General features: G+C 38.0%; 1 protein-coding gene across 4 annotated transcripts in view; it reads left to right on the top strand.

Moving 5' to 3' along the window:
* The window catches only part of FGD6 (FYVE, RhoGEF and PH domain containing 6), a 160,166-nt gene that overhangs the window by 33,517 nt on the left and 113,791 nt on the right, over positions 1 to 12,858 (top strand). For 3 of the 4 annotated variants that reach the window (XR_009188302.2, XM_004465757.4, XM_071219006.1), the window contains exon 3: positions 6,643 to 6,796. Coding sequence is in view for 3 of the 4 variants with exons in the window: in XM_004465757.4 (XP_004465814.1) it covers positions 6,643 to 6,796 (154 nt within the window). In the remaining variant the exon portion in view is untranslated. The remainder of the gene's footprint in view (positions 1 to 6,642; positions 6,797 to 12,858) is intronic. The other variant, XM_004465758.4, reaches the window with a different exon arrangement.

Genomic DNA, 12,858 nt, shown 5'->3' with positions numbered 1-12,858 from the left:
AAATTCCTTTTAAATCTGGTTTTCTTTAAACTTTAATGACTTTGTAACTAATTACATAATCAGTAATGTACACTTTTAAGAATCCTAGTAAAGGAAATAGAAATGGTATTAATAAGGATAGAGATTTTGCCCCTGGAAAATGAAAGAGACCAAGTTTTCAAACTCCATCACTGAAGCCAGTGGTAGTCTTTCCTGACAGAATCACCAAAGCCAATTTTTAGACAGTCTTCCAGTTCACATTTCAGGAAAACTGGGTGTCTCCTGTGGTTTCTTTTTCTGAAGCCATAGAATCCCAGTTTCTAGTTTTCAAGGCATGATTGTTAGCACTTCTAAAATTCATAAACCAAACAGTAAAACATTAATAGTGTACATTTTATGCTGAAAAGTTTCTCCTTCTCCTTCTAACAAACTCCTGCTGTGCTATCCCTTTAAAATTTTTAGTTATTTTATTTATTTTTATTCCATGGTTATTAAAGTGTCTAAATAAAAAAGTTAATTTACTACATACACATATGCTAAATTATAGATTTATTTTACCAATATTAAGATAATAAGGAAAGCAGATTTGGCCCAACGGGTAGGGCGTCCGCCTACCACATGGGAGGCCCAGGGTTCAAACCTGGGCCTCCTTGACCCGTGTGGAGTTGGCGCACACACAGTGCTGATGCATGCAAGGTGTGCCCTGCCACACAGGGGTGTCCCTTCGTAGGGGAGCCCCACACACAATGAATGCGCCCTGTAAGGAGAGTCGCCCAGCGCCAAAAAAAGTGCAGCCTGCTCAGGAATGGCGACACACACACGGAGAGCTGATGCAGCAAGATGATGCAACAAAAAGAGACACAGATTCTGGGTGCCCCTGACAAGAATCCAAGTGGACACAGAAGTACACACAATGGATGGACACAGAGAGCAAACAACTCGGTGGGGGGGGGGGGGGGGAGGCACAGGAAAGGTGAGAGAAGTCTTAAAAAAAAAAAAGATAATAAAATCATTAATTTTTTTGTCCCGACCTTTAGGCAACCTCACAAAGAAAGACTAGAATTAATGTATATACCTTTCTATGGGAAAAAGGATTCTTTTTCATTTGTACTTAATAGGAACCACTGCCATATGTATTATTTTTGTTGTTGTTGTTGTTTCTTCATTTTCTTTTAAATGTTACATTAAAAAAATATGAGGTATCCATATACCGCCCAACCCACCTACTCCAGCCCTCCCACATTAACAACCTCTTTCTTCACTGCGGCAAATCCACTGCACTGCCATATGTATTATTGAAACATCAGTGTTTCTTTTTCAGTCAAAGTTGTTAATAATAGAATTCCAGACCTATCAGATGATCTGGTTTACCTCTCAGCACAGAGAGGTCACACTTGTTGAACCTGATTTCTTTCAAGTCTGATAAGTTTGCCTCAGATTGTGTGTTAACCTGTTGGCTCTTTGTTTTATCTGTTGGCTCTTATGTTTTGTTGTCCTGACTTTACACATGCTTAAAATAATTGTGAAGAGTATGTGTTTGGAAAACCTAAAAACATGACATAAATATATGAATCTTGCATTATTAGAGGATGAAAATAGCCACATATGTCTATTTCACAAGTTGGGCCATGTTTCCTAAAAAAAAGATGGCTTACTCATCTTAGGGGTAGTTCCCAGGAAAATCATCTGAGTGGGGGATGGAGAAAATTCCAGAAGTACTGTATAATTGAGAAGAGGATCTGAAAATGAGAATAAAAATGGCTTTTAAATTGTTTTTTGTTGATTTGATTGATGGTTTTCAGTGTGACACTAGAATCTGCAGTTGCATAAGGGAACTGAGGTAAAAGATAAAAAGCTTCCTGGTGAAACTAAATACAAATAATTTTCCTAGTGAAGGTTGTGAACCAATTTTAATATACTTGTTATGTCATAATACAAAACTTATTTTGAATTTTTTGCTAACTTTTTCCATGTAATGTCCACCTTTCAAGTTCTTAATGGTGGCTTTTCTACTCTGTGACAAATAGGAAAGCAGCCAAAGGAAACACATAATCACCAAGTCATAATGAGACAGCATTTGAAAAAATTATAACAACATCCTGAGGATGAGCAGGTTCTATTCAGTTTGGGTTAGGATTAGAGAGAAGAGGAAAAGCACACAGAAGTTCAGATTTACACATTGTAACTTTCAAGTGAGAAACACTTCTGAATGTGAGGGTATTAGAATCATCTTCTTTCTTCAAGTTTTGAGGCATTACATAAACATTTTTTGCTTAAGGGACTCAGAATAAAATCACAGGCAAGAGAAGAAAAAGATTACTGGATTTGTCAACAACAGAGGATACAGTTCAGCTCTTTGAAAACGTTCTTCAATTAATGCTGCTTCTCCTTTTCCTCTCCCTGCCATCCTTTCTTTGCTTTTCCCCTTGCTGGAACTTTTAATTTACGGAGGTTCACCAGGATGTTTTTATGGTGAGCCCTGGCAACTTCTGTGCATGACTCGGCATTGTGCAGGTTTTATGTTCCTAAAAAATTTTAGAGGAAACAGATTGGGCATTTTGAAAAGATAGTTCCTTTAAAAAAAGAAAAGAAAAGAAATCATCCTTGATGTGACATCTTACCTGAAAGAGAAATTTGATATATTTCCAGTGAAGGATATACTGTCCTTTTATAGAAAATAACATAAACAAAAATTTAAGTAAAAAAAAGAATAGTGGTGGCATTGGCATTGAATAATCCTCACTCCAGATGTCTAGATCTTGACATGTGGAATTGAAGAAACAGTTGCCTAATTAGTAGGCTTTTATTTCTGGCTTTATTGGTCTCTGTCTTTATTCTTAGATTTTCTAGAAGCAAGGCTCCTTCCTGAAGCAAATCCAACTTGGAAAGGATAGCCTGGGGAAGTAGAATCTGGACTTGTCTCTGTTCTGGTTGCTCTTGCAGCTTACTTTCCTTTTACTTAGACTGTTAAATAATGAAATAACTAGACAGGAGCGTGTGGAGGAAACACTAGGTTCTGTTCTTTTTACTTCCTTAAAGCAGCTCGTGTTAGGATGTTATCTTCCTGACAGTGGGAAGGAAATAAAAAGAATAGAAGAGCCCCAAACCAAATGACTGGTATCATTAAGGAATCCCTATTTAATTATCAGAAGTCTAAAATTATCTAGGTAGATGTGGAAGCTACAAACAATCATGAGGGAAGTTATTTTAATTAATCATTTTTCTCTTTTTAATTAAATAGAAATGAACATGTAAACACAGATGCTAGATGTCACCTTTCCTGAATTTGTTGCTACACTCATTATTTTTCCTTCAAAATCAGGTCCCTTTTTATGTATGTCTGTTTTAGTTGATGTAAACCTCATTCTGCTGGTGAGCTGGACTTGAATCCTTGAAGTCTTCCTTGAGTTTTTCTCCCATTCCTTTTCTTTAAACCCTAATGAGTTTTCTTCCTCTTACGTTCATCCCTTCTCTCAATTCCTAATGTAGTCACCCTGGTTTAGATCCTAGGAGGTGGCCTACTTCTTCAGTCCCTGCACCCACTCCACACCCCCAGTTAGTTCATCTGCTTTGGGCTGCAAGATTAATCCTCCTAAAAGATCACTTTACACTGCTCACTTTCTGCGCTCCTAAGCATCGGAAATCATAATTGAAATCTCTACTGTTTGTGGCACGAGTTCCCATTCAGTGTTTTGTGAGAGGAGCTCCTTTAACGTCAGTTCAGTCTTTGGGGTCTGTTAGACCTCTTAAGGTCCGTGTGGGGCCTCTTTAGCTATTTTTCATACACCTTGACAGTCTAATGCCTGCCATCTTTGGGAAGCTTGTTTTCCATTAATTATTTATAGGAGACACCTGCTGCAGCCAATGTTCTCCTTTTTGTTTCCTGAATACAAACATTCCCACTTCCACACTGTTAACTAGGATAGCAAGTATGCCCATTCTCCTTTAAGCCATACATCTTTTTCAGTTTTTTCCCTCAAACTTTTCTGTATGATCACCACACTCGTATACAAACTCTTCTGAAATTAGACACACATTGTTTTCTAATACAGCATTTTTGTTTACTCAGTAAACATTTATTGAGAGCCTATTAAGTGTCAGGCAGCAAGCATATTGGGGATTTAATTGAAAAAGATGATTTCCTTGTCCTTAGGTGTTTATATTTTAATGAGAAAAAGCAGAATTACCACCAAGGGCTATCAAATGTGACAGTATAGGATTTGGGAGAGACAAGTACACCAATCTGGGATAGGGAGAATGTTTTCTCTAGGAAAGCAATTTTAGGAACTAAGTCTCCCAGTATATTATGGCAGTATGTTTTGATCCATGTAGTTTTCTGTTTGTTTGAGATACCAGGAGCCTGTACCTTATATGCGGGAAGCCAGCACTCAACCACTGAGCCACATCAGCTTCCCTGATTTGTTTTTTTCCCGTATTTTGCTTGTTGTTTGTTTTTTCAGGAGGCACTGGAATGAACCTGGGACCTCCCATGTGGGAGGTGGGAGCTCAACCACTTAAGCCACATCCGCTCACTAGGATTTTTTTATACCACAGATTCTGAATTAGTAGGTCTGGGTGGGTCCTGAGATTTTGCATTTTTAAGAAACTCCCAGGTGATGCTGCTGCTGTTCATAGGTGGAACATATTTTGACTAACAGGATATTAGAGGATGTAAAGAGATAAGAAATTAAGATAAAACCTAGGGAGGTTATATTTTCTTCTGCTTTTGTGGCTACATCTTCTCAGTTACTCTCCCTAATCTAAATCAACAACTAATTACCCACCTGTCTTGGGCTCATATCCCTGTACCTTGAGACTGGCAGTCTGCCTTGAAAGCTGCTCCCCCACCCCGCCTTTGGTAGTAAGTCTCCTCCCTCATGAAAAGGTGTGTACCTATCTAAATGAGGCTGTGATATGATTCCCTGAGGCTGCTGGCCACTGAGTAATAGGAAACCCTTCTTTGGCAATGGGACATATTCCTTTTGGCATTTTTCCTTGATCCTACTGGTTCATGTAACATTTGGGCTCCAGGAATGGCTTCCAAGGCAAGTCTGTATCCTATAATGTTTAATCAGGAACCTGGCAGAAACGGTACCTTTAGCTTTCAAGATTCCCAATAGAAATTCTCCTAATTTGTAGGAGCCTTGGCAGGTGGAGAGACCCACCAGTGCCCTGCTGAAGTTTGCCAGACTAATGCAATTTTCTGTACATTCTGCTTGAGTGTTTGTCCTGATGATTTTCTTTCCTTTTTTTTTTTTTTTAAAGATTTCTTTATTTCTCTCCGCCCCCCGCCCGGTTGTCTATTCTCTGTGTCTATTTGCTGTGTCGTCTTCTTTGTCCACTTCTGTTGTTTTCAGCAGCACAGGAATCTGTGTTTCTTTTTGTTGCATTATCTTGTGTCAGCTCTCCATGTGGGCAGTGCCATTCTTAGGCAGGTTGCACTTTCTTTCGCGCTAGGCGGCTCTCCTTATGGGGCGCACTCCTTGCGCGTGGGGCTCCCCTCTGCGGGGGACACCCCTGTGTGGCAGGGCACTCCTTGTGCGCATCAGCATTGCTCATGGGCCAGCTCCACACGGATCAAGGAGGCCCGGGGTTTGAACTGCGGACCTCCCATGTGGTAGACGGCCGCCCTAACCACTGGACCAAGTCTGCTTCCCTGTCCTGATGATTTTCTGTGGCTCTTTTACTGACTCCCCCATGCTCTCTTAACTGTAGATATTTTTGTATACTGAAGGCAGGAAAGCAGTTTGTTACAGGCAATTTGTTCCTGAAGTCTTTACAAACAACACTAGAAAGAATTATTTCCCTCTTCCTCCTGGGGAACTTTCCTGTGGAATTTCCCCACAGATTGGATTGCAACAGTGATTCTTAGATTGAAGAGACCTTGTTTAGAGTGTCACAATGCAAACAGGGAAACACTGATGAAATCACGTCACGGAGCAGTTGGTCAATGGCCTGGTACAGTGGATTTCAAACATCTGCATGTATAAGTTACCAAGAAAGCTTGTTAAAATGCAAATTGCTGGGTCCCACCCCCTGAGTTTCTGATTGAGTAGGGCTGGAGCAGAGCCCAAGAATTTGTAACACCCATCTTCCTTCCCACGTCTTGTAATATGGTTACATAAACAACAACCAGTGATAACCAGGGAGGTACACTGTTGATCACAATCATCATCATTACCTACCAGTCCTCAAAGACTTGTTAGTTGCCTTTAAAAAAGAACAAAACAGGCCCACACTGAGACCCAAGGAAGCAGCACCTCTTCTGATGTTCCCATGACACCTGTGCCTTTTGTGGCTGCCCAGTCCACTCCCCAATGGGTTCACATCTGTAAGACTGGGAGTTGGGACTTGAACATGTCTTTTGTGGGGTCATGATTCAATTCCCAACACATAAGATGGAAGCAGTCATGAAACTTGCTTCCCACCCACCTTCTATCACTAAGAGGTTTGTTTTTCAAGATGATCTATTTTGACCCCTTAACAAATTTGGGTTGGGAGAAGGAGAAAGGGAAGTTTTATTGACCTGGCTATTTCCATCCCTCTAAATCCTTTACTTATACTTTGCTTAAATCAAAAGGATAAGATGGTTGATTTTGTCTGTCTGTTTTTGGCAGTCCTCCTTGTTATTAAAGGTGACTAATGTGATATTTTCTATTGAAGTAGTTCTGGAGCATGCCGGGAAGAACACCATGATCTGGAGCTTGGTCTAGGTGACCTTCCTTCAGATGAGGATGAAGTCATCAACAGTTCTGATGAAGACGACGTCAGCTCTGATTCTAGTAAAGGAGAACCTGACCTTCTGGAAGATAAACAGGTATATTTTGGTATTTGTTTCTACTTTTATGTTTCTTGGCCTCTCACTATGCTTGGGCATATTTATCAGCATGAAAGGCACAAAAACCATTGTGGGTTTTATTAAAACTTATAAAACATTTTTCTGATTTAAGTTTAACTTCTGCTGTAATGCAGAGCCTAAGATGTTGTATTTCCAAGTGCATATCACTTAAAGATTATTTAGTGATTTTTGAGAAATTATTTTTAGAAGGGTCTACTGGCTTTCTTTTTGAAAACAATTCCCTCTTAAGATTGTTCTTGTGCTGCTAGCAGTTCTACTTAGATTTCTTGAAAGAAAGGAATTATATATATTTTCACACAATTAAATCTTTTTAGGGGTCAAATAAAGATTGCTGTTAGTTACATCAACATTTGCTTTAAAAAAATCCTGTGTGTATGTGTGTGTGTTTGTCTTTGTGTCTGTGCATGTGTTGGGGGTATAAATGAAACAGGATTGTCCATGTGTTGATAATTGTTCAAGATGTGTGAAAGGTATATAGGGGTTCATTATACTTTCTTGCTACTTTAGTATGAATTTGAAATATTCCATTATAAAAAGACAAAACTTTATAAAAGTATTCAAATATCTATTTCATTTTGAATCATATTTCTTCAAATAGAGACATAATTAAAGGGGAAAAATTCTTACATCAGGAATATCTCTAGGATGTTTTGGAATATTACAACAAGGTGAAATTTGAAGGGGAGTGAATATGGCTCAAGTAGTTGAGTGCCTGCTTCCCACATGGTAGGTCCCAGGTTCTGTTCCCAGTGCTTCCTAAAAACAAAAAGGAACAACAAGCAAACATATAAAAATCCACTCGGGGAGCTGATGTGGCTCAGTGGTTGAGTGCCAGCTTTCCACATAGGAGGTCTGGGGTTCAATATCTGACCCTGGTACCGCAAAAAAAAAAAAAAAAAGATGGAATTTGAAGGGATCTACACATCATATTAAGCCATGGAGAAAATCCATGTCACCTAACGCCTATGCCATCATTTATTAATTGATTATGTTCCCTGTTTAACATTTTTGCTCTGTTTAAATTCATTTTCAGCCTTAAATGAATGGCACAATGATGTACCACTGTCTGGATTTAAGTCCCAGCTCCAGCACTTCTGATCTGGGTAACTTTGGGCAAATTATTTAACCTTATAAGGGTGTAAGCCCCATTTTAATGGTAGAATAAAAAACACCTATTTCATAGAATTAAATTATTGATATATGTAAAGTTAATGAACAGTGCCCAGCATGCCATAAGAATTCAATGATCATTTGTTTATTATTACTTCATTTCACTGCCCTTAAGTATTGAATCATGGAGTTGATAGTAACCACTAGAAATTATTTAGCCTTAATCTACGTGAGTTTATAGGACTCCTAAGACAGATGAATAATTATTGTTCTTAAAGAGCCACAGTTCGTGGGTTTTACTTTCACTATCAAGTAATTCCTTCTGTTTCTTATTGATATCTGTCATGCTGTAATTTGCAAGCTCATTTTCCAGGTTGCCTATTCACAGGCATAGATTCTACAGATACACAAAGAACACACACGATGGCCCAACTGTATCCTAGGTATGTGCTAGAGATAAAGCAGCACTCAAAGTCCCTGCTGTTCTGGAGCTTACATTCAAATGGGGCGTGAGGGACTTTAAATACATAAACAGTAAGAACTTCAGAGTATTAGGAAATGAAACACAGTGATATACTAGAAACTGACGAGGATACTTTGGCTAAAAGCCTCTGAGAATATTGAACTGAGATTTAAATTACTGGAAAGAGCCAAAGCCTACCAAAAGTTTGGAGAAGAGCTGTCAGTCTTCCTCCATGCAGGCTGTAATTAAATCAACCCTTATGTTATGCATATTCCCAACACATCCTGTCATAACACTACCTGGTTGACTCATTTGTGTTATGGTCAGTGGAGACTACTAGGGTTTCTTCCTCTGTATTTGTGTCTGCTCTTCCTTTCCCTTCCTTTATTTATATATATATTATCCTTAGTTGTGCCATATTGCAGTATCCCTGTAAAAGCATCTTTTATTAAACATTCTAAAGAGATTCTTTCTACAGTTAAGCATGGACATTTAATATTTTTGTACTTGAGGCCAATGTTTTAATAATTTCCCTCTTTAGAATTCTTAGCTATTCTGATGAACTTACTATCTCTTCATCAGAGACATCAATAGCAGTAATAGAATGGACTAATTCCACATTTCTAGGCATACCATAGCCTAGTGAATGCTTTTCTCTGAAGTAATTTACTTTCACAGTGGTTAAGAAGTGAACTGGAGGGAAGCAGATATGGCTTAAATGATTGGGTTCTCACCTACCATATGGGGGGAGGTTCCTGGTTCAGTTCTTTAGGAGGTTCAGTGCCTCCTAAAGAAGACAGTGAGCTGGTGCGATGGGCAGGTGTGGCAAGCTGATACAACAAGATGATGCAACAAGAGACACAAGAAGAGAAACATGAGTAACACATCAAAGCAGGGGAGTGGAGGTGGCTCAGGTAGTTAGGTGCTTCCCCTTCTAAATTGGAGGTCCCAGGTCCAGTTCTGGGTGCCTCCTAAAGAAACAAGGAAGACAAACAGACACAGCAAGTGCAAACAACAAGGGGGTGGGGAGAAATAAATGAATAAAATAACTCTTAAAAAAAAAAAGAGAGAAGTAAACTGGAGTCAAATTGTCTGGAACCAGAGCTGGGTTACCAGCTCTATGATCTTGACCAACTTAACTTCTCTGTATGTTAGTTTTCCCATTTTTAAAAAGAGGGAGTAGTGTAAATACTTGTCCTTACTTTCTAAGATTGTTATGCAGATTAATTGATTATATAATGTTTAGAATAGTGCCTACACATGGTGAGTACTCAATAATTTTTAGTCATTTTATTAGTTTCTATGAAAATAAGCAAGAGAAATCTTGAACATCTCAAATCAAGCATTATGTAACCTTATGGTGTACCTGTATATTTCAAGTTTGCCTTTTGCTATCTTTGATGAGTACATCTGGAATAAGTTTACAAGTAAGGCAGTATTATGCTCTGATGAAAAGAATTTGAAATTTGGCTTCCTAAAGATCCATGCTCCATTTCCAGCTCTGCCACTAAACTAGTTGTATGACTTTGGTCAAATAGTTTTACTATGTAAGGAATTCAGGATGTCAACAAATGGTACTGGAACAATTGGATGTTCACATGCAAAAGAATGAATTTGGATCCCTTCTTTTCACTGTATAAAAAAATCAACTCCAAAGGATCATAGATCTAAATGTAAGTGCTAGCACTTTAAAAACCATAGAAGAAAACATAGAACCAACTCTTCATGACCATGAATTAGGCAAAGGCTTCTTAGATATGACACTAAATATACAAGTAGTGAAAGAAATAAATTGACAAATAGGACTTCATCACAGTTAAAAACATTTAACTAGGCAAAAGGTCCCTCACATTCTTATTACAGCCATTATGGAGCTATACAGATTGCATTATAGTGGCCATTGTCATGTGTATAACAAGAAAATGTCCTAATAACAAGAGAGCGTCAACAGAGGCAAAATAAGGTAACTTTACTTCAGATTCGTCATCTAGAATGGTTTAAACTGATGACTTTTATACTAACTATGCCTTTGTTATGTTTGTTTTTTTTCAAGAATGGAATTCTTTGAGAAGCCTTATTTTTGGATGTTTTAGTGTAGCAGTATAGTTGGCTTGCATTTAGAAATAATTAGCTACAATAGTTTTGCACCTGTTAGTAGCCTTTAAAAAATGTTTCTAAATACAGAAATTGAGTTCATGAATTTGTAGTACCTGTTTATTTTAAGACTTTTCCTTTGTCTGTGGAATGTGATAGTTTTGCAAAGGTGGATCACTTCATAATAGTTATAAATCATACCCACTGCTTCCACAATGACCTGCAAATGACAAAGCATGAACTAAAGGTAAAAGTGTTTACAGATTACTTTTCTTATTAAAAAAAAAAATCTAGAAGACACTTTAAATAGATATTTAAATGTATTTGAGATTTAGTAACTGATTTTCTAGACACTGCCTATTACATGAACTGTACAGCTGTGAGTCTTAAGTGTAAAGTATCTATAAGGTATAAGGACTAGAATTTGATTGTTCCTTTCTTTGATATAATGATTCTGACAATTCAAAAAAGTATCTGGTAGTAATGACAGAAGAGTGGATTGTTTAAAAAACAGATTTGAAAAAAGACTACTCAATTAAACTACCTTAATATTTGTTCATTTTTAAAGAAAATATTTGTTTTAATATCAACAAATTTGTATCAGTGTTTGTGAATAAAATCCAGAAATCATTATTAATGATTGGTGTTCTTAAAGTGAGCTTAAAAATTGTCTAATCCTCTATCCAAATTTAGGCTGTAATTATAATATATTATTAATAGATTGTTGATGTGTAAAAGATCTGAAGAGTGAGTAAAATGTATTCAGTTGTTTAGCATGTAGTTTTGATATTAAGAAATATGCATGGAGATTTAAGAATATAGTGAAAAGTAATTAATGTACTTTAGGCTAATGTTTAGAAAATCATAATTTATAATGTTTTCATGATATAGTGTTTGTTTTGGTGTTTTTATTTACTCTTTGATATTGATATATTATATCAAAATCATATATCAATATCATAAGTTAAATTAATATTAAAGCAGATTGTAATTCAAAATTCCCCTTTGCTTCTATAAATACAACTTGAAGTTATCTAAAGTAAAATCTTCCCCAGCAATAACAACAAAATATTACCAATGAGTGTGCTTCAAATGTTACCATCAAGAAAGTGAAAATACAACCCACAAATAGAAAATATTGGCAAGTGATCTCTTGGATAAAGGACTTAAATCCAAAATATATAAAGCATACTTACAACTCAACGGTAAAAAGATAAATAGCCCAATTAAAAACTGGCCAAAGCATCTGTATTAGTCAACCAAAGGGGTGCTATGCAAAGTACCAGAAATCTGTTGGCTTTTATAAAGGGTAGCTATTTGGGGTAGAGGCCATAAAGAGTAAGTTACTCCCGTTGCCAAAGTCTTTTGGAGTAAGATGGTTGCAGGTCTCTGTGCGGGTTCAGCCTTCCTCTTCCTCCTAAGGCTCCATGGGCCCAGCTTCCTCCAATCAAAGTTGTAGGCTCCTCTCTCTGGGATCCTTTCTCTCCAGGCTTATCTCTCTTCCCAGGGCATCTGCTATATCTATGGAGCTATCTCTATTCCTTTCTGTTCTTTCTCCTGTGTGTCTACTTCCGTGTGAGAGTCTGTTTTATCAGCCCACCAAGGGGGTGGGGACTCAGTGCTCTAATGATGTGGTTGAATCAAAGCCCTAATCTTAACATACGTTAGTCAGATGTCTCAGCTGAATCTAATACAATCAAAAGGTTATTACACCCAAAGGAGCAGACCGGTTTATAAACATAATCTCTCCTTTTGGAATTCATAAATATCAAACTGCCATCGCATCTGAAAAGACATTTCTGCAAAGAAGACATAAAGGTGGCCATGAAAAAATGTTCAACATCCTCAGTCATTAGGGAAATGCAAATCAAAGCTATGATAAGGGGGATTATAGGAAGATGATGGAGTAGGAAGCCCCAGGAATCTGTCCTTCTACAGAGCAGCTATTAAACAGTCAGGAACTGTCCGAATCAAATATTTTGAATCAACTGTTTCGGAGCCTAGAAGAACACTGTGCAGCATCCAGGGAAGAGTGGGAGGAAGAGGCTGCTAAATTGCTATAAATACCAGTGAGTTGCCCTTTCCAGACACTCACTACCATCACTTATTTGCTAGCCTCATGGCAGGCAGCAGTGAGATACTCCCCAGTCCCTGGTGCTGCTTGCTGGTGCTAGGATGTGATGTAAAGATATAGATACCTTGTCCCCAGGGAAGCAGACTTGGTCCAATGGATAGGGTGTCCACCTACCACATGGGAGGTCCACAGTTCAAGCCCTGGGCCTCCTTGACCCATGTGGCGCTGGCCCATGCACAGTGCTGATGCACGCAAGGACTGCCATGCCACCCAGGAGTG

Source organism: Dasypus novemcinctus, chromosome 12 (genome assembly GCF_030445035.2).
Source record: "Dasypus novemcinctus isolate mDasNov1 chromosome 12, mDasNov1.1.hap2, whole genome shotgun sequence".
In the NCBI taxonomy this organism is placed as follows: Eukaryota; Metazoa; Chordata; class Mammalia; order Cingulata; family Dasypodidae; genus Dasypus; species Dasypus novemcinctus.
The sequence above is the reverse complement of the archived record's forward strand: the minus strand, read 5'-3'. Positions and strand labels throughout refer to the sequence as shown.